This window comes from Salmo trutta, chromosome 28, assembly GCF_901001165.1.
Source record: "Salmo trutta chromosome 28, fSalTru1.1, whole genome shotgun sequence".
In the NCBI taxonomy this organism is placed as follows: Eukaryota; Metazoa; Chordata; class Actinopteri; order Salmoniformes; family Salmonidae; genus Salmo; species Salmo trutta.
The window spans coordinates 33,914,077-33,937,752 of NC_042984.1; the positions used below are offsets into that span (position 1 = coordinate 33,914,077).

At 44.1% G+C, this 23,676-nt stretch overlaps 1 protein-coding gene across 3 annotated transcripts in view; it reads right to left on the reverse strand.

The window, feature by feature from the left end:
• LOC115166077 (phosphatidylinositol 3,4,5-trisphosphate-dependent Rac exchanger 1 protein) overlaps positions 1-23,676 on the reverse strand; it is a 106,687-nt gene that overhangs the window by 18,430 nt on the left and 64,581 nt on the right. For all 3 annotated transcript variants that reach the window (XM_029719736.1, XM_029719737.1, XM_029719738.1), the window contains exons 14-24: positions 16,715-16,790; positions 16,497-16,569; positions 10,799-10,944; positions 8,423-8,515; positions 7,040-7,188; positions 6,806-6,891; positions 5,476-5,609; positions 2,908-3,022; positions 2,615-2,793; positions 2,200-2,361; positions 1,684-1,894 (exon numbers count right to left, since the gene is read on the reverse strand). In XM_029719736.1, the coding sequence (XP_029575596.1) occupies positions 1,684-1,894; positions 2,200-2,361; positions 2,615-2,793; positions 2,908-3,022; positions 5,476-5,609; positions 6,806-6,891; positions 7,040-7,188; positions 8,423-8,515; positions 10,799-10,944; positions 16,497-16,569; positions 16,715-16,790 (1,424 nt within the window). The remainder of the gene's footprint in view (positions 1-1,683; positions 1,895-2,199; positions 2,362-2,614; positions 2,794-2,907; positions 3,023-5,475; positions 5,610-6,805; positions 6,892-7,039; positions 7,189-8,422; positions 8,516-10,798; positions 10,945-16,496; positions 16,570-16,714; positions 16,791-23,676) is intronic.

Sequence of the window (23,676 nt, forward strand, 5' to 3'; positions counted from 1 at the left end):
GGCCAAAATTCACCCAACTTATTATGGGAAGCTTGTGGAAGGCTACCTGAAACGTTTGACCCAAGTTAAATAATTCAAAGGCAATGCTACAAAATACACTCAATTAGTATGTAAACTTCTGACCCACTGGGAATGTGATGAAAGAAATAAAAGCTGAAATAAATCACTCACTATTATTCTGACATTTCACATTCTTAAAATAAAGTGGTTATCCTAACTGACCTAAGACAGGGAATTTTTACTCTGATTAAATGTCAGGAATTGTGAAAAACTGAGTTTAAATGTATTTAGCTAAGGTGTATGTAAATTTCCAACTTCAACTGTATACATGGAGTATAACAAACATTAGGAACACCTTCCTAATATTGAATTGCGCCCCCCTTTTTGCCCTCAGAACAACCTCAATTCATCAGGGAATAGAATCTACAAGGTGTCAAAAGTGTTCCACAGGGATGCTGGCCCATGTTGACTCCAATGCTTCCGACAGTTATGTCAAGTTGGCTGGATATCCTTTAGGTGGAGGACCATTCTTGATACACACGGAAAACTGTTGAGTGTGAAAAACCCAGCAGCGTTGTAGTTCTTGACACAAACCGTTGCGCCTGGCACCTACTACCATACCCCGTTCAAAGGCACTTCAATCTTTTGTCTTGCCCATTCACCCTCTGAATGGCACACATACACAATCAATGTCTCAATTCTCTCAAGACTTATTAAATCTTCTTTATCCTGTCTCCTCCCCTTCATCTACACTGATTGAAGTGGATTTAACAAGTGACATCAATAAGGGATCATAGCTGTCACCTGGATTCACCTGGTCAGTCTGTCATTCTACATGTTTTGTATAGTCAGTGTATAATGTTCTATTTCATTCTGTGGATGGGCCCGAGGGCTACACCTGTTAAGATCTCTCACTCCCTCGCTCTCTCTGACTCTATAACCGTCTCTGTCCTTTCTCTGTTTATCGCACGCTCACTTTCTCTTACTCTCTCTGTCCCTCGCGCGTTGTCCCTTGACCTAACAACGTCTACAGTAAAGTAATCTAATGATCCCCATCTCTTCATCACCCTCTTCCTCTCTGGAGGATATCCCACCCTTGGAGGGCCCGCTCTGGTGACATCACTCATCCCCCACAGAGAAGACGGCTACACGTGACGGCGTGGGGGGGTGGAAGGAGGGTCGCCTGAGGCTAATGGAGGTTTTTAATGGGCGACCGACGGGTACAATTAGTGGTGAGATTACAACTACATTACTGCTAATGTACTGTGGGAATTGTCCCGATATACGGCTCAAGGTTAACAAGGTTTGGTTCATCCCGAGAGGTCATAAAGTTCTGCACAATGGGATTTAAATTGGTCAGAGAGGGTAATTAGTTGAAATGATCTCTTTGTTTGAAGCCTTAAAAGGCTAGCAGCGTAATGTTGGCTATTGTTGGTAAAACTCAAATGTGATTTGACTTACACAAAAAAACTGAACTTAGGCATTGATATGATTCCAACTGGGCTCTATTGTCGTATTTGCGTGCTGTACTTCTCAATGTGTAAGCAAAAGGTATGTGTTTGTATCTCAGTTCACACATACACGTGCGTCTTATGCGTCCATGTGTACACACACACACACACACACACACACACACACACACACACACACACACACACACACACACACGTCTGCACGCCCCACCTTGGTCGGGGTCCAGGCCGAAGAAGGAGTTCTTGCGTCCAAAGCGGATGCTGAAGGCCCTGCCAGTGGCCGTGGTGGTCTTGGGGTAAGATACCTGCATCAGGTTGACGTGGCAGTTGGTGGGCACAAAGTCCATGCAGCCCAGTGGGTGAGGCCGCACACCCGCCTGCTTGAACGTGGGACACGCCTTGTTCCTCAGCTCCTGGGCAAACTGAAAACAATCACACACACACACAACGAAGGAGAATGAAATTGGTACCTTTACCGCTATAACATAATGATGGTTCAATACTCACTGCTGATATGTGTGTGTTGTCTGTGTGAGTGGGGTTGTAGTTGGTGCTGAATTACTGAAGTGGGGGGGGTGTGTGTGTGCGCGCGAGCGCGTATGCTTGGGGAAGGGAGGGAGAGAATGAGTGTGCGTGTACAAAGGAGTTGAAGACAAGCGGCAAGCAGTCCGTGTTTGTAGCTGCTCTTGCACTACATATGGGGCTATGAAAGAGAGGGATCCTGTACCTGCTGGTAGCTGCTGATTCGTCGGCGGATACTCTCCAGCTTGGTGTCACAGATGTTCCTGAACTCAAACTGAGGCATGGACACCACACGGTCGCTCTGTGAGATCAGCTGGCTGCAGTTGCGCACAAAATGGCTGTCGTCACCGGCAAAGGCCTCCAGGATCTGACAGGTGAAAACGAATGTTTTAAGTCATGGAATTAAACAGCATGTAACTTGGGAAGCATGCACTCCCATTGTTTTCTGTCATAAATGCTAACGAGTCGTGGCTGTGGCTATGAACAGAAACCCATAGTGCCAATGCTAGAAGAACACAAGAACAATATGTATGTACTGTGGCCAACCTGCTCCAGCAGTAAATCACAAACTGCTGAGCAGTGTTAGCATGCTAATGCTAACAACAACAATGGACATGTACTTTGGCAGTGAGGCTGAAGCAGCCCTTGGGCTCCACCATCTTCTCCAGGACGTGGCTCTTGATGCCGGCCGTGCTGACGTACTCGTACACCACGCCATGCTCCAGGTGCACGTTGTCAACCATCATGCTCACCAGAGGCACAGAGTCATCAGACATGGACAGCGTGCTCAGGCTATAGTCTGGACGAGACACAAAACACAGGACGCTTTTGAGTACACACCTGTTGTCGGATAGATGGACAGAGACAAACCCACACATACGAACCCACAGTGAGGTAGTATACACTACTGTACCTGTTCCATTCCTGGCATTCTCCTCCTCTGTCTCAGAGCCATTCTCTGCTGGGCAGGCCCTGAACGATCCCCTGTCCTCCTCAACATCCTCAAATGCCCGATACACCCACTGACACTTATCGGACACAGAGAGGGACACACCGGAGTCAAACATTGGTGTGTGTTTCTGTACATGCCATCATACAGTTTACTTAAGTATTCAGACCCGAGTAGATACTTTGTAGAAGCACCTTTGACGACCATTACAGCTTTGAGTCATCTTGGAAAAGGGGGATACCTAGTCAGTTGTCCAACTGAATGTATTCAACTGAAATGCATCTTCCTCATTTAACCCAACCACTCTGAATCAGAGAGGTGCGGGGGGCTGCCTTAATCGACATCCACGTCTTCGGCGCCCAGTGGGTTAACTGCCTTGCTCAGGGGCAGAACGACAGATTTTAACCTTGTCAGCCCGGGGATTTGATCCAGCAACCTTTCAGTTACTGGCCCAACGCTCTAACCACTAGGCTACCTGCCACCTTGGGTATGTCTGTATCGGCTTTGCACATCTGGATTTGGGGATTTTTCTCCAATTCTTTCTTGCAGATTTTCTGAAGCTCTGTTAAGTTAGATTGTGAGCGGCGGTGAACAGTAATCTTCAAGTCTTTCCACAGATTTTCAATGGGATTCAATTCTGGGCTTTGGCTGAGCCACTCAAGGACTTCCACATTCTTGTTCTGAAGCCATTCCAGTGTTGCTTTCACTGTATGCTTGGGGTCACTGTCCTGTTGGAACGTAAATCTTCATTTACACTCAATGATTTGCCTGTATTGTTTCCTCTATCCTTACCAGTCTTCCAGTCCCTACCGCTGAAATGCATTCCGATAGCATGATGCTGCCACCACCAAGCTTCACGGTAGGGATGGGGTTAGACTGGTGATAAGCTGGGCCTGGTTTTCTCCAGACATAGCGCTTTGCATTCAGGCCAAAGAGTTAACATTTTGTCTCATCAGACCACAGAATCTTTTGCCTTACGCTCTCAGAATATTTCACGTGCATTTTCGCAAACTCCAGGCATGCTGTCATGTGCCTTTTTCTCTGGAGTGCCAGAGAAAAAAGGCACCGTTTGGCCACTCTCCCAATGAAGCCCAGATTGGTGAAGTGCTGTAGAAACTGTTCTCCCATCTCAGCCAAGGAATGCTGTAGTTTTGTCAGAGTGGTCATTGGGTTCTTGGTCACCTCCCTGACCAAGGTCCTTCTTGGCTGGTTGCTCACTTTGGTTGGACAGCCAGCTCTAGGCAAAGTCTGGGTAGTTACATCTTTTTTCAATTTCCCAATGACCACTGTGCTCTTGGAAACTTTCTGCACAGTAGAAATTGTTTTAAACTCTTGCCCAGATATATGCCTCATCACAATTCTATCTCGGAGATCTACAGACATTTCCTTGGACTTCATGGTATAGTTTCTGCTCTGACGTGCACTGTCAACTCTGGGACCCTCTAAATCATGTCCGAACAATTGAATTGGCCACAGTAGACTCCAATCAAGTAGTAGTGACATCTCAAGGATGGTCAAAGGAAATTAGATGCCCCTGAGCTCAATTTGGAGTGTCATAGCAAAGGGGTGGGAATACTTATGTAAATTAGGGATCAATAAATCTGCAAAAATGTAAAAGAAATATTATGTTTACACGTTCTCATTATGGGTTATTGTGTGTAGATGGGTGAGATAAAACAATGTTTTAATCCATTTTGAATTCAGGCTGTAACACAACAAAATGTGGAATAAGTCAAGGGGTATGAATACTTTCTGAAGGCACTGTATATGCATATTTTCTCATAGAACATGGCACCGGTTCAGGAAACACACTGGCAATTAACCAGCTGTGTGAATGAACTAACAGAGACGTTAAGACGTGGTCCAAACAGAGCAGCTCTGAGGAGATTTGACTGGGCAAGAGCTGTGGGGATAGGACAAGAGAATCCAGGGTAAACATCAACAAAGCAGGTGATTGGATAGGAGGAGAGGAGCAAGAGTAAATATCAACACATCACCTAATAAAAAAGCACCACAGTACTGTACATCCTGCTGGGTCCCAAGCTGGATAAAGCCAAAACACAGTATTTGAGGCAGTAGGAAAAGAAAAACAAGAGGGGAAAGAGGTCTACTGGCAGAAGACTGAAACTGAGAATGAGGAAGAACCCTGGTTGTGACGCAACAAATAAAAATAAAACCTTGCATGTGACACTGTAGAAGGGAACACACTAGTTCGGTGGAAAAACATATTGACACTGGTAGAAAAGTAGCAATGGTTTAAAGCTCTTTTTAAAGCTACATTAGGCTATGTCAGTGTTCTCCAATCCAATCCTGGCGCTTAGGCACTTGATTCAACTCATCATCAAGCTTTTGATAAGTGGAATCGGGTATGTTAGTGATAAGGTAAAAATAAATAAAAAATGTGCACACCTTTGGGTCCCCAGAACCAGGATTGGGAAAGAATGGGCCATGCCTTTGTGGTTGAATCTCACCATCTCCGAACATTTGTTTCCCCTAACATTATGCAGACAATGGAAGTGCCAGGTCTCTCACCATGTCGGGGTGTTCCTGCTGGGAGGACGTGAAATGCTCCAGGACCTCCTGGTAGTCACTGAGGTTCATGCTGTTGCCGTTCACCTTCAGGATACACTGACCTGGCTGGAGGCCCGCTGCCGCCGCCTCCGACCCTGAAATCACACAGGGGTCAGGGATCACATTTGGATATGCCGCAGGGTCGTCATTGTAGTCGCAATGCGGTCATACTTTTAGTCACATTCTCCCCCCCCCCCAAACAAAAATTCTACAAATTGTTGTAATATACTGTAAGTGCAATGCATAATTAAAAAAAAAAAATCTAGTCCTTCATGTAAATATGTATTTTATTCAATGTAACCTCCATTTAATTAGGACATCCCATTGAAATGAAGAATCTGTTCATTAGAGAAGACCTATCCAAGGCCATCATCCTCAAAGAAAGAGATATGCACACGTGAAGACATACATGGGTGTAATAACTTCAAATAACTCCTGGTAACACTTTAGCTGTGCACTAAACATATACTCCTGTCCCATTTTAAAATACCAGGCCTAGCATCCCTTTCCCTGTCATCCACCTCACACAGAGCACCCAACGCCATAACTTCAGTTTAGCAGCAACCCCTCCCAGCCGTCAAGTAGGGCCCTGATTTAGGAGATGAGAGAGCGCCTGGAGAGTCTGACATCATTCAGAGACAACTCATATGGGGTCGGTAGCTGGAAGGAACCCCACACTCCGCAGCCTGCGTGCGTGTGTGTCCTCATCCCTGGATGCTACAGAAAGGAGTCGGCCATTTTCTCCTACCTCCTCTTCCAGCTGTTTTACACATTTGGACCAATCTCTCGCTCGCAACTCGATAGTCATAAATCTCCCCCCCCCTCTTCTTTCGCTTCTTCTTTTTATATGATATAAACATCTGCCTAGCAGGCAGTGTACCGGGGGAATGTGGCCCAGGTGGTTGTATTAACAAAGAGGAGTGAAGTGTGTGTGTGTGTGTGTGTGTGTAGGGGGGAGCACCGTCTTTTAGGATTTTAACTTTGAGCTCTAGCGAACATGTGGTCCTAAAAAGCAGAGTCTCAGTAAAAGGGAACTGAAGCTGACAGGTGCATGGCTGGAAGGTAACGTTACCTCATCCTATAATTTAAAGACAGGTTTCTGGCATGTATACCAACATTCCAGGTTCCCTCCCATAAACAGTCTATTAACGGACAAGACGTGACTAAATCACTAGCTATTTAACATACGATGCAGTACATATTTCCTGTGTGTGGTGTCACGTCCAATGAGTGAACCCCGAGACTCAAGGTCACATTCAGAGAGCGGCAATTGAAGCGGGTTGTTACTCACCTTTCCTTACTGCGTGTACATGAGGTGGGGCGGAGCCACAGAGTTTGAAGGACAGGGGATCTGGAGTGTCTGGAACCTTCACGATCCTAAATCAACAAGGGAGTGAATCAGAGACTGGCCAGAAACTGAGCCTGTGTGTCTAGTAAAGTGCACGTGTGTGTGTGTGTGTGTGAAATGAAATGGGGTATGTGTATACGTGTGTGTCCATGCTTGTACTACTATACTGTAACTCACTCCTTGGCCTTGGTGTTGACCAGCAGGCGTAAGGAGCGGCGGATGCAGAAGGCCTGGTTGATCATCGTCTCCACCTCCTGGAAGGGCCTGAGGAACACCAGGTCCTCGTTGATGGTGAAGATCTTCCTGCCCGCCTGCAGCCCCGCCATCTGGAGACGAAGGACGGAGTGGAAACATCGGTGAAGCGTCCGGATAGGTTGTCTCATCATTTCAAGCTAGATCAGCGGCCATTTTGCTTTGCAGATGTAAAATTGCTTGCGAACAATTTGACCAGATTTCGCTTATAAAACCTGGTTAAATAATGGGAAAAAGCCTTCAGGTGAAATCTTAATGATAAAAAAAATGCTAATGAAGAAGGGAAGGTCAACGATATGAGCTTTGCACATCTGCCCGCCATTTGCGGGGCATTAATGCATTTTGAACTGTGATGGGTTTTGCGTGCATGTGTCTGGTCACGTCGTGAGAATAATGCATCCTCTATATCCTCTCTGGCTAGCCCAGGACCCAGATCCGCTTGGCTTTGGTTGCCTGCGGGGTTGGCTTTGGAGGACAGACCAGAATAGGGACAGCCAGGCATAGTGGCCCTCTGAGTGTGTGTGTGCGCTTGTTTGGTATTCTCCCCCTGACCCTCCTGGAGTCCCTGGCTCTCCCAGGGTTTTTCACTGGGCCCTGTGAATCAGCTGAGCCTCATTCACAATGCTGGCACGCACGCACGCACGCACGCACACACACACACACGCTCTGTGTCAGCCAGGACCGAACTAAACTGGCACTGTCTGGAGCGGAGAAGCAGAGGCGATAGAGGTGGATGAGGAGTGAGATGGAGGGGACAGGGAACAAGGGAGGGGAGAAAGACCGTAAAGGACAGTTAGGGACAGTTAGGGAAGGAGTGCAGTAAGGCTGTTTCCCCTTCACTCAGAGATCCCCAGTCGTTCCAATCCCAACACTAGTTCCTCTGATTCAACCAATCAACAAGATACCAAGACCCTGATTAGTTGAGTCAGGAAAGAGGAGAGAGAGAGTAGAGATAGAAGACTGTCCTCCCATGAGGCTGCAGGCAGAAAGACAGATGGAAACGTGTGCAGGCGCATACATACACACACACACACACACACACACACGTAAGCACACACACACACAGAGCTGGGATGTCGTGTTGTGGCGTGTGGTGGCATTGAGGAGAATGTGATCAGGCATGTCTAATGTAATACGGCTGATCTGATCCCCACACTGAGAATAGATGCCCTGAGGAGAGTGACAGAACCACCAGCGCCTGAATCACTGGGACTAATGGACTCTGTCAGTGAGAAGGAAGAAGCACAGAAGTGTGTGTGTGTGTGTTGTCTGTGTGTGTGTGTGTGTGTGTGTGTGAGGACTCCTCACCTCGGCGTGAGAGCCCCTGGTGACAGACTTCACCACGATGGCCTTGTTCTTCTCCTCGATTTCAAAGCCGTAGTCCTCCTCCTCAGGGTGGATCTGTGGGGAGAGAAACAAACAACACAACGTCGACCAAGGAGCTTAGAAGGCATTGATTGACATGGACTAACTCATTCATCCATTGGGCGAAAATGAAGGAACCGACAAAATCCAGACTTTTTCTCTGGCAATCACTGTGCATGTCAATGACGGCCGAATGACACAATGGCAATGAACAGACCTGGGTGAAATGCGTACGTCACATGTGGGTTTATTTGGGACGATTCCATTAACGGGCACTAACAATCGCACGGTGGGGTTATCGCCCTACTGCAGAGTTGTGATAAGATGGCTATCACTAACGCCCGTCTGAGGAGACTGCTAAAAGGAGAAAGACTAAACAATGGGCACTGCAGCATCAAGGAGCAGTGTGTGTGTGTGTGTGTGTGTGTGTGTGTGTGTGTGTGTGTGTGTGTGTGCCGGTCTATCACTTCAGTCATGGCTGTAGGGACTGGGAAGGATTAGCATTTGATCTAATCATCAGGGCTGGGGCGTCTCCGAGCAAAATAAAAATGGTCTACTTCCTCGTTCGTTCTGCTGACGAAACGCTAGGAAAAAGCTAATGCACTTATGTTAGCTGGACACAATGTAACTCGATGTAGCTCCCAGTTTCCCGCCCTTTTCTGAGGTGGGTTTGACCTTTGACTGTCATTCTTCTAGCACCTGTTGACGAATGTCACGGTGGAGAGGAGAGTCGCACGGTGTTGATGCATCGATCAAGAGAGAGACCGAGAGCGCGAGAGGAAGGGACCGAGAGAGAGAAAGAGGGTGAGCGAGAGAACATTAGATGAAGAGAAACTAATATAGAAAGAGTGACAGAGGGAGAGAGAACGTGAGAAGGAGAGAGAGAGAGAATCTGAGAAGGAGAGAGAGAATGTGAGAAGGAGAGAGAGTGAGAGGGAGGGAAGGGAGAGAGTGGAGAGAGAGAGAGAGAATGTGAGGAGAGATGGAGAGTTGGGGAGCCATATAGGCAAGGCGGTCTCAGACACACACAAAATCGACACAGTCAAACAGAGACACCGCCATGTTCCGTTCTGCCGTGGACGCTACTTTTCAAATAATGAGACAGCTTTTCTTCAGAGTGTTTGGGGGGGGGGGTCACTTTATGGCAACAAACACGTCCAATCAAGGGTGAGATGGTTAAAGGTCAGAGAGACATTTCTGGCAGGCCTTTGGAGAGCTTTGTAATTAGCCTCTTCACACACAGTAGGGGGGTAAATCAAGTCTAACTGCAGCTCACGCATGGAAGCATGTACATGATGGTTCCTCTCAAGGAACATCTTCTTCAAAAAGTCTCCACAACGTCCTCCTACGCATTTCAGCCCAACTCATGAGCGTTTGTGGGTGTCCGATACGTGACATTCCTTACATACTGTCGATTATATTTATTTCTTAGCCTTTTAGCGTTCTAACGGAACAAATGTTAGCGATTGTTTCGGTTTGACAACGAGCAAACCATCTGATGAGCCATCAAAGCAACTGATCTCATCAGTTTAAAATGGTTCTTCCTGATGCTCGCCTCCTATGAGACCTCCACACACACACACACACACACACGATTTCTAAAACACAACTGCCATTAATACGCTGTTGGATCAGAAGGACTTCAAAGCCCCGTCTCGTCTTCAAAGGCGTGAGGAGGAGATGTTTTGAGCTGCAACAGCCACGGGGGATGAGACATCTTCAAGTGCTCTCTGAGACCCACATCCAGATGTGGTTCACGCCATCACATGTACACACAGGCCTTGTGGAGCGGAGGACAGGACATGGCTGTTTCCAAATCATGCCCAGACCTCTGGGGAAGTCAAAAACCTGGTCCTCTAAATAACACTGCGTGGTAGCTTATTGGTACAGCAGTGGATAAACCATGCAATGAATTACTGGCAAATAATTCTCTATAGTGCTGTCATGATCATACACAGATGCAGGTGTTCATTTACGTGCGAGTGTGTGTTCATGCCTGTGTTTACTTACGTTCATGCGTGTGTACTGTTTAATGTTCATGCATGTAAGTGTGTGTGTACATTCATGTGTGTGTGTGTGTGTGTGTGTGTGTGTGTGTGTGTGTGTGTGTGTATAGGTTTGTGAGTGTTCTCATGTGTGTGTGGGTGTACACGTTCGTGGTTCGTGTGTGTGTGTGTGTGTGTGTGTGTGTGTGTGTGTGTGTGTGCACATTCGTGTGTGTGAGTGTTTATGTGTGTGTGTGTTTACACGTTCCTGTGTGTGTGTATACATGCGTGTGTGTCTGTGTATACGTTCATGTGTGTGTGTAACCACGCTCACCACCAGGGACTTGGCCAGGATGTTCTCAATGAGCTTGAAGTCATTGCGTTGCAGCTGCTTGCTCTTGGAACTCGTGCCCTCCATCTCCTCGTCGGCATAGAAACGGAAGAACTGCGATTCGTCTTTGAACTCGCTCTTCTCCAGGACTGTGAGAAAGAAAGGGAAAAGAAAAGAGAGAAGTGGTGAGCTGAAGAGAAATGTGGGTCACAGCAGCTTCAAGTAAAGTCTGCTCTGAAAAGGAATGGCAGCCTATTCCCTATGTAGTGCACTACCACTGGTGAAAATTAGGGCTATATATATAAAAGTAATACACCCTTAGTCACCTACTTGGACATTCATTCACCGTCAAGTGACTAGCTGCTAATTCAACACAGTTTGGGGTGAAATACTTGCTTAAGAGTTGCAATGTGTGTGTGTTATATAATTTCCTAGGATATACCAAGGAAATACCAGTGGAAACATTACCATCAATTCCTTCACTCAGGTAACCCAACCCCACTGTCATTCATCAGAAAGGGACAGTGTGTGTGTGTGTGTGTGTGTGTGTGTGTGTGTGTAGCCATGTTGGAAGGACACTCTGTTCTCCTGTCTGATCCTGTCCGTCTCAATCTTTCCATGAAAACAGCTTCACCAGTTTTCCCATGACTAGACAGCGCACTGTGCACTTGGAGTCTGATGCCATGTTATTGTATCGAGCCAACAGTGGTGGATGGTGGCTGTGACAGGTGTCAGTCTGTCTACCTGTCTATCTCTCTGTCAGAGTGAAGGGTTGTAAAGAACAGTGGTATCTGGGGTAAAGGTACACAGCTGTATGGGAGACCATCTGGTAGGCCAAGCGGAAAAACAAAAAATCAGTCAAACGGATCTGTGCTGCACACACACAGTCTGGCACTATGCCAAAACAATTAAGCCTAGGGGGCATTTCCGATCGGTCAGACGGTGAATCCTTTGAATACCACCTAGTCAAGTCTGTCAAGAAACTCCCAATACACACACATACCCAGTCCACAGAGAGAGACACACGTACACTACCACTGACTCTAAATGTCCCATTGAAATTGGTGACTGCTGTTAAGAGTGTGAATTAAAATTGGGGAAGTGAATACCACAGGAAAGCTCTGAACCCTTGAATAGCGTCTGTTACTTATAGCGGTGTTCCCCTGCTATTACATAAAGCAGACAATGTTGATGTTGGACTGCAGCCTTTCATTGTATGAAGCTTTGCAGGGCACTTGCGACCCGCCTAAGATTAAATATTTAGGAGAAACGCTGCGTTGCTTGACGTACAGTACTGAGAGCGAGAGAGAGAGGGACGGGAGAGAAAGGAGAATTATACAGGGACTGAGAGCATGTGCACGAGAGAAATAGAGGGAGAGAGAGAGGGGACGAAAGGAAAAGGGACAGAGAGAATGTGCTTACGAGGAAGTGGGTGAAAGAGAGAGGTTAAGAGAAAGAATACAGACATACTGACTAAGCTGAGGCATGTGAAGGGATAGCTGAGGTGGGAAGAGACATGCTATGCACTCAGCAGGCAGAGAAGAGACGTGTGAACTTGAAAAGGAGAACTAGCCAGTAGATGGCATCGGGAGGTGTGTGTGTGTGTGTGTGTGTGTGTGTCAATACTGTATTAGTGTGTGTGTGAGATTGTGTGTGTGTCTACTAAACTCAGCAAAAAAACGAAACGTCCCTTTTTCAGGACCCTATCTTTCAAAGATAATTCGTAAAAATCCCAAAAACTTCACAGATCTTCATTGTAAAGGTTTTAAATACTGTTTCCCATGCTTGTTCAATGAACCATAAACAATTAATGTTACATGCACCTGTGGAACGGTCGTTAAGATACTAACAGCTTACAGACAATAGGCAATTAAGGTCACAGTTATGAAAACTTAGGACACTAAAGAGGCCTTTCTACTCACTCTGAAAAACACCAAAAGAAAGATGCCTATGGTCCCTGCTCATCTGCGTGAACGTGCCTTAGGCATGCTGCAAGGAGGCATGAGGACTGCAGATGTGGCCAGGGCAATAAATTGCAATGTCCGTACTGTGAGACGCCTAAGACAGCGCTACAGGGAGACAGGACGGACAGCTGATCGTCCTCGCAGTGGCAGACCACGTGTAACACCACCTGCACAGGATCGGTACATCCGAACATCACACCTGCGGGACAGGTAAAGGACGGCAACAACAACTGCCCGAGTTACACCAGGAACGCACAATCCCTCCATCTGTGCTCAGACTGTCCGCAATAGGCTGAGAGAGGCTGGACTGAGGGCTTGCAGGCCTGTTGTAAGGCAGGTCCTCACCAGACATCACCGGCAACAAACGTTGCCTATGGGCACAAACCAACCGTCGCTGGACCAGACAGGACTGGCAAAAAGTGCTCTTCACTGACGAGTCGCGGTTTTGTCTCTCTAGGGGTGATGGTCGGATTTTCGTTTATCGTCAAATTAATGAGCATTACACTGATGCCTGTACTCTGGAGCGGGATCGATTTGAAGGTGGAGGGTCCGTCATGGTCTGGGGTGGTGTGTCACAGCATCATCGGACTGAGCTTGTTGTCATTGCAGGAAATCTCAACACTGTGCGTTACAGGGAAAACATCCTCCTCCCTCATGTGGTACCCTTCCTGCAGGCTCATCCTGACATGACCCTCCAGCATGACAATGCCACCAGCCATACTGCTCGTTGTGTGTGTGATTTCCTGCAAGACAGGAACGTCAGTGTTCTGTCATGGCCAGCGAAGTGCCCGGATCTCAATCCCATTGAGCACGTCTGGGACCTGTTGGATCGGAGGGTGAGGGCTAGGGCCATTCCCCTCAGAAATGTCCGGGAACTTGCAGGTGCCTTGGTGGAAGAGTGGGGTAACATCTCACAGCAAGAACTGGCAAATCTTGTGCAGGTCATGAGGAGGAAACGCACTGCAGTACTTAATGCAGCTGGTGGCCACACCAGATACTGACTGTTACTTTTGACCTCCCCCTTTGTTCAGGGAGACATTATTGCATTTCTGTTAGTCACATGTCTGTGGAACTTGTTCAGTTTATGTCTCAGTTGTTCAATCTTGTTACGTTCATACAAATATTTACACATGTTAAGTTTGCTGAAAATAAACGCAGTTGACAGTGAGAGGACGTTTATTTTTTTGCTGAGTTTATAAGTGTGTGTGTATATGCGTATGACGTATAGTAGATTGTGCTGGTTCGAGGGCGTTCTAAGATCACAAGGATATAGCTAGCAAGCTATGGAAAGTCTAGCCTAGTTCAATCAGAATGAGCCCTGCACTCACTATTGTTTCACTGGTGAGCAGAACATTCAGTCAGATTTAACCAGGCTAAGGAAGACCTTTAAGAGTGTTCGTGGTTCAATTCTGCGACCCAGACTGTGAACGTGGAAATGCCAAGGAACACTGCAAATACTATTGATGTTGACAACAGAGTGTGGTCTGATTGTGGTTTATGGTCATCGGACTTGACTCTATTGTATGGATGTGGGAAAACCTACAGTCGTGGCCAAAAGTTTTGAGAATGACACAAATATTGATTTCCACAAAGTTTGCTGCTTCAGTGTCTTTAGATATTTTTGTCAGATGTTACTATGAAATAGTGAAGTATAATTACAAGAATTTCATAAGTGTCAAAGGCTTTTATTGACAATTACATGAAGTTGATGCAAAGAGTCAATATTTGCAGTGTTGACCCTTCTTTTTCAAGACCTCTGCAATCCGCCCTGGCATGCTGTCAATTAACTTCTGGGCCACATCCTGACTGATGGCAGCCCATTCTTGCATAATCAATGCTTGGAGTTTGTCAGAATTTGAGGGGTTTTGTTTGTCCACCCACCTCTTGAGGATTGACCACAAGTTCTCAATGGGATTAAGATCTGGGGAGTTTCCTGGCCATGGACCCAAAATATCAATGTTTTGTTCCCTGAGCCACTTAGTTATCACTTTTGCCTTATGGCAAGGTGCTCCATCATGCTGGAAAAGGCATTGTTCATCACCAAACTGTTCCTGGATGGTTGGGAGAAGTTGCTCTGGGAGGATGTGTTGGTACCATTCTTTATTCATGGCTGTGTTCTTAGGCAAAATTGTGAGTGAGCCCACTCCCTTGGCTGAGAAGCAACCCCACACATGAATGGTCTCAGGATGCTTTACTGTTGGCATGACACAGGACTGATGGAGCGCTTACCTTGTCTTCTCCGGACAAGCTTTTATCCGGATGCCCCAAACAATCGGAAAGGGGATTCGTCAGAGAAAATGACTTTACCCCAGTTCTCAGCAGTCCAATCCCTGTACCTTTTGCAGAATATCAGTCTGTCCCTGATGTTTTTCCTGGAGTGAAGTGGCTTCTTTGCTGCCCTTCTTGACACCAGGCCATCCTCCAAAAGTCTTTGCCTCGCTGTGCATGCAGATGCAGTCTCACCTGCCTGCTGCCATTCCCGAGCAAGCTCTGTACTGGTGGTGCCCCGATCCTGCAGCTGAATCAACATTAGGAGACGGTCCTGGTGATCGCTGGACTTTCTTGGGCACCCTGAAGCCTTCTTCACAACAATTGAACCGCTCTCCTTGAAGTTCTTGATGATCCGATGAATGGTTGATTTAGGTGCAATCTTACTGGCAGCAATATCCTTGCCTGTGAAGCCCTTTTTGTGCAAAGCAATGATGACGGCACGTGTTTCCTTGCAGGTAACCATGGTTGACAGGAAAACAATTATTCCAAGCACCACCCTCCTTTTGAAGCTTCCAGTCTGTTATTGGAACTCAATCAGCATGACAGAGTGATCTCCAGCCTTGTCCTCGTCAACACTCACACCTGTGTTAACGAGAAAAATCACTGACATGATGTCAGCTGGCCCTTTTGTAGCAGTGCTGAAATGCAGTGGAAATGTTTTTGGGGGATTCAGTTCATTTGCATGGTAAAGAGGGACTTTGCAATTAATTGCAATTCATCTCATCATTCAAACTGAGGCAGCAGACTTTGTGAAAATTAATATTTGTGTCATTCTAAAAACTTTTGGCCACAACTGTACATGTACTGACTGACTGTCATAAATTGGGCAAGTCCTAACTTCCATTTTGGTTGAATTTTCACTTCATCAATGCATGATTAAGTAATTTGACATAAGTGGAAGTTAGGGTTCGTCCCAAAGTGAATAGGAACACCTTTCAAGTGGCAGTTACAGTATGACACAGTTAGGAAAAATATAATGCAATATCGAGTGTTACTGGTTTATAAGAAAACAACCGTACAGGAATGACAACTGACACCTACTGTATGAGGAATGAAATGGTTCATGTTATGTTTTGATTATAACCGAATAACAAGGAGTATTATTATGTACTCTGGCAAAAATCGTGATCAGAGAAACACTTGAACCCAAGCAGCAGAAACTTCATGCAAAAGTGGTAAAATCAGGACTAGTTTTGTAGACCCAATTTTCCCTTGTGGTTGTAAAAGTATTGTAGCATGGTGTGTGTGTGTGTGTGTGTACAGTATATCACTCAGTGATGTGTAACACGTGTTGTCATAAATGAATTCTATGAAATGATGTTACGGTCCCTGACCATCGGCTCAGGGGAATATAAGCCTGATGAAAAATGTTATGCAATATCCCTGATGTACTGTATGTCATTCAGTCACGTAACACGTGACGTGTGTAACACATGGAACACGTGACGCGTGCGTGCTGCACTGACCATGGTGCATGAAGCCATTGTTGCACAGTCCAACCCCCAACGTCACCGCATCCTCACGTGTGGAACAGTCACCCTGGGAAACAGAATGGAGGTACAAATCAAACATGTCACATGCTTAGACTTGTTGTTTTCACCTCTTAGACACAGCGGGGAGCGCTGCTGGGGCCGCCATTCCAGTGTGCGTGTTGCGTGTGCTCCCGTGTGTGTGTACACTGTACCTGTGACAGAAGCCAGTCAACCAGTTTGCTGGCCGGCACCACAGACTTGAAGGTTTTTAAATGGTGGTCTCTGTCCCTGCAAGGTAGAATGAGACGGAGGGAATAAGGATATGGTTTCAAAGCAAAATGCATCAAAAACACATTCAAGCAAGCAGGTGCACACAAAACACGTTTCCCAGAACCTTAAAGATGTTATTAAATGACATGAAGGAAATGACATTATGCCTTATAGAAACACTTTTTTTGGTGTAAAATAACTTTATTAACTAAAATAGGAATAACTTGCACCACCACCATTTTCTATTCAGAGACATTATAAAATACATCATATAAAACAGTTATGATTTCCGCATCAAAGCCTATACAATTACAGGTTTGGAAATCTAGTTCAACCTGAGGCGGTGGTTGTGTTTTAGCAGAAGTCCCTAAGCAAACTGACTTCATGTAACAGCACATTGTCTTTACTCATTTTCCTCACATTTTAAAATGCTGTGAGCCATTTGGATAGCAACATAACTAAATATTCACGAGTCAAGACATCCAGACAGAGCACAATTCAAACTATTTCCAACATGTAGAAAGGGAGCTGAGCGATCATGGAGTACATAGGCTATGGCAGAAAAACAAGAAACGTCTTCAAAAATACGTTCGCTTCGTTTTCTGTTTTCCTTCGACAAGCAATTAAATAAGGCATATTCTGTATTATTTGTGTCTGTTAACAATGTTATGGCAATGATAAAAATAAATAAAGTCTGTCACATATAAAACCAAAATACCCTTTAAAATGAAAGCTTCAGATATGTGCAGTAGCTTTAAAAATGTTCAAGAAATTGTAAACTTCCTAGAGTATGAATCTTGAAAGTCAGATCGACATGTCGGATTGCATGCTATCATCATTTGTGCTTTTTGTCTTTCATATGTTGTCATTAATTTCTCTCATTTGGTTCTTTCTTTCCACATTAGGATAGTACACTGTACAAAACATGCTCTTTCCATGACAGACTGACCAGGTGAATCCAGGTGAAAGCTATGACCCCTTATTGATGTCACTTGTTAAATCCACTTCAATCAGTGTAGATGAAGGGGAGGAGACAGGTTAAAGAAGGATTTTTAAGCCATGCGACAGTTGAGACAGATTGTGTATGTGTGCCATTCAGAGGGTGAATGGGCAAGACAAAAGATTGAAGTGTCTTTGAACGGGGTATGGCAGTAGGTGCCAGGCGCACTAGCTTGAGTGTGTCAAGAACTACAACGCTGCTGGGTTTTTCACACTCAACAGTTTCCCGTGTGTATCAAGAATGGTCCACCACCCAAGGACATCCAGCCAACTTGACACAATGGAGGGAAGCTCTGGAGTAAACATGACACCTTGTAGAGTCCATGCCCCGACAAATTGAGGCAGTTCTGAGGGTAAAAGAGGGTGCAACTCAATATTAGGTGTTCCAAAAAGTTTTGTACAAGACGGAGAGATTAAGAGTTGTAGGGCGCACAGAGGGAAGTACAGGTGCTGGGGGTGTTGCAGCACCCACTGATAAATTGAAATAACTTTGCCCAAAATTACATTACTCCTGTCTGAACGGACATGAATAAAACTATTCAAAATACTACACCAGAGAGCATCATTTAGCGGTGGATTAAATTGGATCACAAGTACTTACAGTCGGGAAGATCACAATTTGGGCAGCATGCGCGCCAAATGTAGAACAGCTTGTTGCGTTGTGGCCATAGATATAATCCACATAAGGATTTTGAAATCTCTAACCCTGGCACTTTGACTGTTAAACTCAGGGGTACACTACCAATGGCTGCCAGACCTGACTTGAATGAGAACTGCCATCTATGGATTATATTTCTATGGTTGGTTGCGGCGGTCAGTTTGCCTTTCACAAATTTCAAAATACAAAACCACAAGAAAAGCGTAGGCCTACTAGAAGACTAATCTGTCTGTAGAAGCCCCCCAAGCAAATCTCAACTTTTTAGCGATTCTGAGCGAACAGCACTGTTTTTCAAAGTAGCTTATCTTGAGATATTGGCATGAGCCAGTGTTACTGGAAAGTTTATTTTGCAGCCTACTGTAGCCTATACTATACACTCAGTTATAGTTTATTATGTACACCACCCAGTTCACAAAAATGGTTCTCTGTTCTTGCCATAATATGGACTTGGTCTTTTACCAAATAAAATCCTCTGTATACCACCCCTACCTTGTCACAACACAATCGATTGGCTAAATTCCACTATTTAACCTTTAACAAGACACACCTATTGGTTGAGAGAATTCCAAGAGTGTGCAAAGCTGTCATCAAAGGCAAAAGGTGGCAACTTTAAAGAATTTAAATTTCAAAATACGTTGTGATTTGTTTAACACTTTTTTGGTTAATACATGATTTCATTGTGTTATTAGTTTTAAGGTCTTCATTATTCTACAATGTAAAAAATAGTAAAAATAAAGAAAAACCCTTGAATGAGTAGGCGTGTCCAAACTTTTGACTGGTACTGTAGGTGTACAGAAGGAGGCTAATTTGTTATTTTTTTCTATCAGAATATTTTTGATAAAGATATAAATTATATTGTTTGATTATAGGAGTAACTCCGGTAGACCTAAAACACTCTTCCTCACCTTCACAAAAGTTTCTAAACTTTATTAGGGTAATATCAAAAGTAAGTCAAGCCACTGTTTACAGGGAAAATACAAGCAGGATTTTATATCACGGCAAACACAACATTACAGTAGGAACCTAATTTGACCAAAGAAAATTGCTCAACAAAATGAAACAAAACACTGGTTTAAACCTTCACCCCCCAAAAAAAATGTTACAGGCTATATTGCAGCAATTACCAAGAAAGCAATTACCAATGATATTTATTTTACAAAAGGCCTACTTAGAATATATCTTAAAATAAATACGGAGCACACAATAAAAAAAAAAAGACAGATTGAACTTTATTTAGCCAACAGAATAAAACAAAAAACACATTTTGCCCAGAATAATAACAATGATATACAATAATAATAATAATAAATAAAATGATTATAAATACAAAAAAAAATAATTATACTGTAAAATTGCATCCTCCCTGAATAGCGAGATGCACAGTAGCCTGAATTTGGCCATTTGTGTGGTCCCAAAAAATATTCTGCTAATGTCGATCATGTAAATGACTAGAATTACATTAAATACGTTTATAAAAGGCAAATAAATCTTAAAGAAGTGTCTGCTCAACTGAATTCCACTACGCAAATGTGATTATAGATGCATGCAATGCTTTATTATAAAGGGGATACCAGCAGCCCCAACTCAAAACATATTTTCACAGCTATGAAGACAATTGCTTAGCTCTGCAAAATTGTCCAACCTCAGCTCTTTCTACTGTCTCTGATCTCCCAATGCTGAGCCTTTCAACTGCTCAACTACTAAGGATTGAGTGACTGACTGTCTTATTGTCTACAGTACTGCACACACACAGCTTTTGTTTTCACTTGTCTGCACAGAGACCATTCAACTTGCAGAGGAGGCTGTTTTAATGCCATTAAAATCAGTAGGAGAGGAGAGGCAGCCAGGGAGACCCCTGATCAGATCCCCACAGTGCCACAGCCAGAACTCTTACGCTGTACTGTGAGAGACACACATTAAAAAGGCTCCATGAATGGAAGTGGTGACGAGATAAGCGTCAATATTGCAGATTGATTTTTGGTTCTATCAAACTAATTGTTTTCATAAGTTCACATTTTTTTCAATCCTACAACCCCTCCCTTGAAACTAACTGACAACAATAAATCTTCTACTGTTACTTACGGCTACTTTCCCTCACGTATACAGTACACCAAGTATAATGGAGGCTTTAAGAGAGATGTGATGCCTTCATATTTAAATAGTTTTAACCTCCAAACTCGTTCGTTGTACAAATATGCCCGTTTAACTTTAACTGGTTAAAAAGGATTCTGCTGGAGTGGGTAGAGCCATTAATAAAATATGTAAACTGCAATAGCACTAGGGAATTAATCAGTACAACTTTCCACTAGATGGACAATTGTTTTCCTCTCCATGGTTTCAAGATCCTATCTAATTTTGCCACATTTTCAATCGAAGTTAATAGTTGCAAGATCGATAAACTTTTCCTGGATATGTACACCAAGCACATCAACTTCACCATCCACCCATTTAATCGGGAGACCACAGAGAAATGTGTACCCTTTAGAAACTCAATTTGTAATATACAGTTGAAGTCAGAAGTTTACATACAGCTTAGCCAAATACATTTAAACTCAGTTTTTCACAATTCCTGACATTTAATCCCAGTAAAAATTCCCTGTCTTAGGTCAGTTAGGATAATCACTTTATTTTAGGAATGTGAAATGTCAGAATAATAGTAGAGAGAATTATTTATTTAAGCTTTTATTTCTTTCATCACATTCCCAGTGGGTCAGAAGTTTACATACGCTCAATTAGTATTTGGTAGCATTGCCTTTAAATTGTTTAACTTTGGTCAAACGTTTCAGGTAGCCTTCCACAAGCTTCCCATATTAAGTTGGGTGAATTTTGGCCCATTCCTCCTGACAGAGCTGGTGTAACTGAGTCAGGTTTGTAGGCCTCCTTGCTTGCACACGCTTTTTCAGTTCTGCCCACAAATTTTCTATAGGATTGAGGTCAGGGCTTTGTGATGGCCACTCCAATACCTTGACTTTGATGTCCTTAAGCCATTTTGACCCAACTTTGGAAGTATGCTTGGGGTCATTGTCCATTTAGAAGACCCATTTGCGACCAAGCTTTAACTTCCTGAATGATGTTTTGAGATGTTGCTTCAATATATCCACATAATTTCTCGTCCTCATGATGCCATCTGTTTTGTGAAGTGCACCAATCCCTCCTGCAGCAAAGCACCCCCACAACATGATGGTGCCACCCCCGTGCTTCACGGTTGGGATGGTGTTCTTCGGCTTGCAAGCCTCCCCCTTTTTCCTCCAAACATAATGATGGTCATTATGACCAAATCGTTCTATTTTTGTTTCATCAGACCAGAGGACATTTCTCCAAAAAGTACCATCTTTGTCCCCATGTGCAGTTGCAAACCGTAGTCTGACTTTTTTATGGCGGTTTTGGAGCAGTGGCTTCGACCTTGCTGAGCGGCCTTTCAGGTTGTTGATATAGGACTCGTTTTACTGTGGATATAGACACTTTTGTACCGGTTTCCTCCAGCATCTTCACAAGGTCCTTTGCTGTTGTTCTGGGATTGATTTGCACTTTTCGCACCAAACTACGTTCATCTCTAGGGGACAGAACGCGTCTCCTTCCTGAGTGGTATGATGGCTGCATGGTGCAATGGTGTTTATACTTGCGTACTATTGTTTGTACAGATTAACGTGGTACCTTCAGGCATTTGGAAATTGCTCCCAAGGATGAACCAGACTTGTGGAGGTCTACAATTTGTTTTCTGAGGTCTTGGCTGATTTCTTTTGATTTTCCCATGATGTCAAGCAAAGAGGCACTGAGTTTGAAGGTAGGCCTTGAAATACATCCACAGGTACACCTCCAATTGACTCAAATTATTTCAATTAGCCTATCAGAACCTTCTAAAGCCATGACATCATTTTCTGGAATTTGGTTGAAAAACGAGTTTTAATGACTCCAACCTAAGTGTATGTATGTAAACTTCCGACTTCAACTGTAGTAGTACACTTATCATAGTTGGGTTTTAGTCCAGAGAAACTAGAGAATTCATCCAGTTCCCCAATAAGGCCCTTCAGGTTTGAAGATTTAGGACTCAAATGAAAACTTGAATCATCGGCGTACATTGATACTTTTCTCTGTACTCCATACATTCTCTGTACTCCATACAAAATCCAGGCACTTAAAAGATTCTAGACGTACTGTATCGAAGGCTTTCTCTGAGAAGTAACTTTTTTTTTTTACATAGGATTGTCATAGGACTTTTACCCATCTTATGAGAAATTCTCCAAAGTTGGAAAAATACATGCACATTAAGATTCTAGACATACCGTATTCAAAGGATTCTCAAAATCTGCTATAAAAATTATTCCTAGTTTCCTTGTATTTTCATAGTTTTCAATTATTTCTAGTAGTTGTCTCCAATATACCTTCCCTTTAAGAATCGCCTCTGATTGTTATGAATAATGTCCGGTAATGTCCAATGCATACATCACCTGTTGTGTTGTTGACACACAAGTGTTGTGTGAAAGCTCAGTCATTGGGTGTAATAACAGTGACATTTCTTTCGAGTTGGTGTGAACTTCTAGAGAATGGCTGCCTGAATTGCATAGGAGATGGTAAAGGTTGCTCCCTAGACACTGATTTAGGGTCAGGTATTTCTTCATCCCCCTAAGGTTAAGGTTAGGATTTGGGGTAGAGAAATAAAGATAGCTTTTTGTCACATAAATCTGTAGTTAGCGGTAACTCCTACCATCTAAACTAGGCTCTTGTAGAGGAAGAAGATAAGCGAATAAGGAAGCTCTGAAAATAAATTGGATGGTTGGATCACGTTAACGGCGGAACGTTTGGAGAATATTGTCATTGCGTTTGCCTGTGAATCTCAATGTGGTGTATATGTACAGGGTGTATCTTTACTGCCCTACTGTATGAATGATGACACGTTGACCCAAATGGGATATTAAATGAGAGTGAGGTGCTTTGTCACTCATAGGTACTATAATGAACATACAGCTGCAGGGTCCTGTTCAGTCGGTCACACTGTTGCAAAATGTTTTGCAATGGAAAACAAAAATCTGTGTCCTTAATTAAAACCTTGATCCTTGCACGACCCAGTTAACGATAGCCATTCAGAACTGGCAGACTGGTAATAACAAAATTACATTGCAAATACCAAACGGGTCCAACAGTGTTCGCAAATACCAAACGGGTCCAACAGTGTTACATAATGTGAGAGTGGCAGGCCGACATATTTTTAGCAGTGCGATTTTTTCAAAACCCCTGATGTTTTGTCTG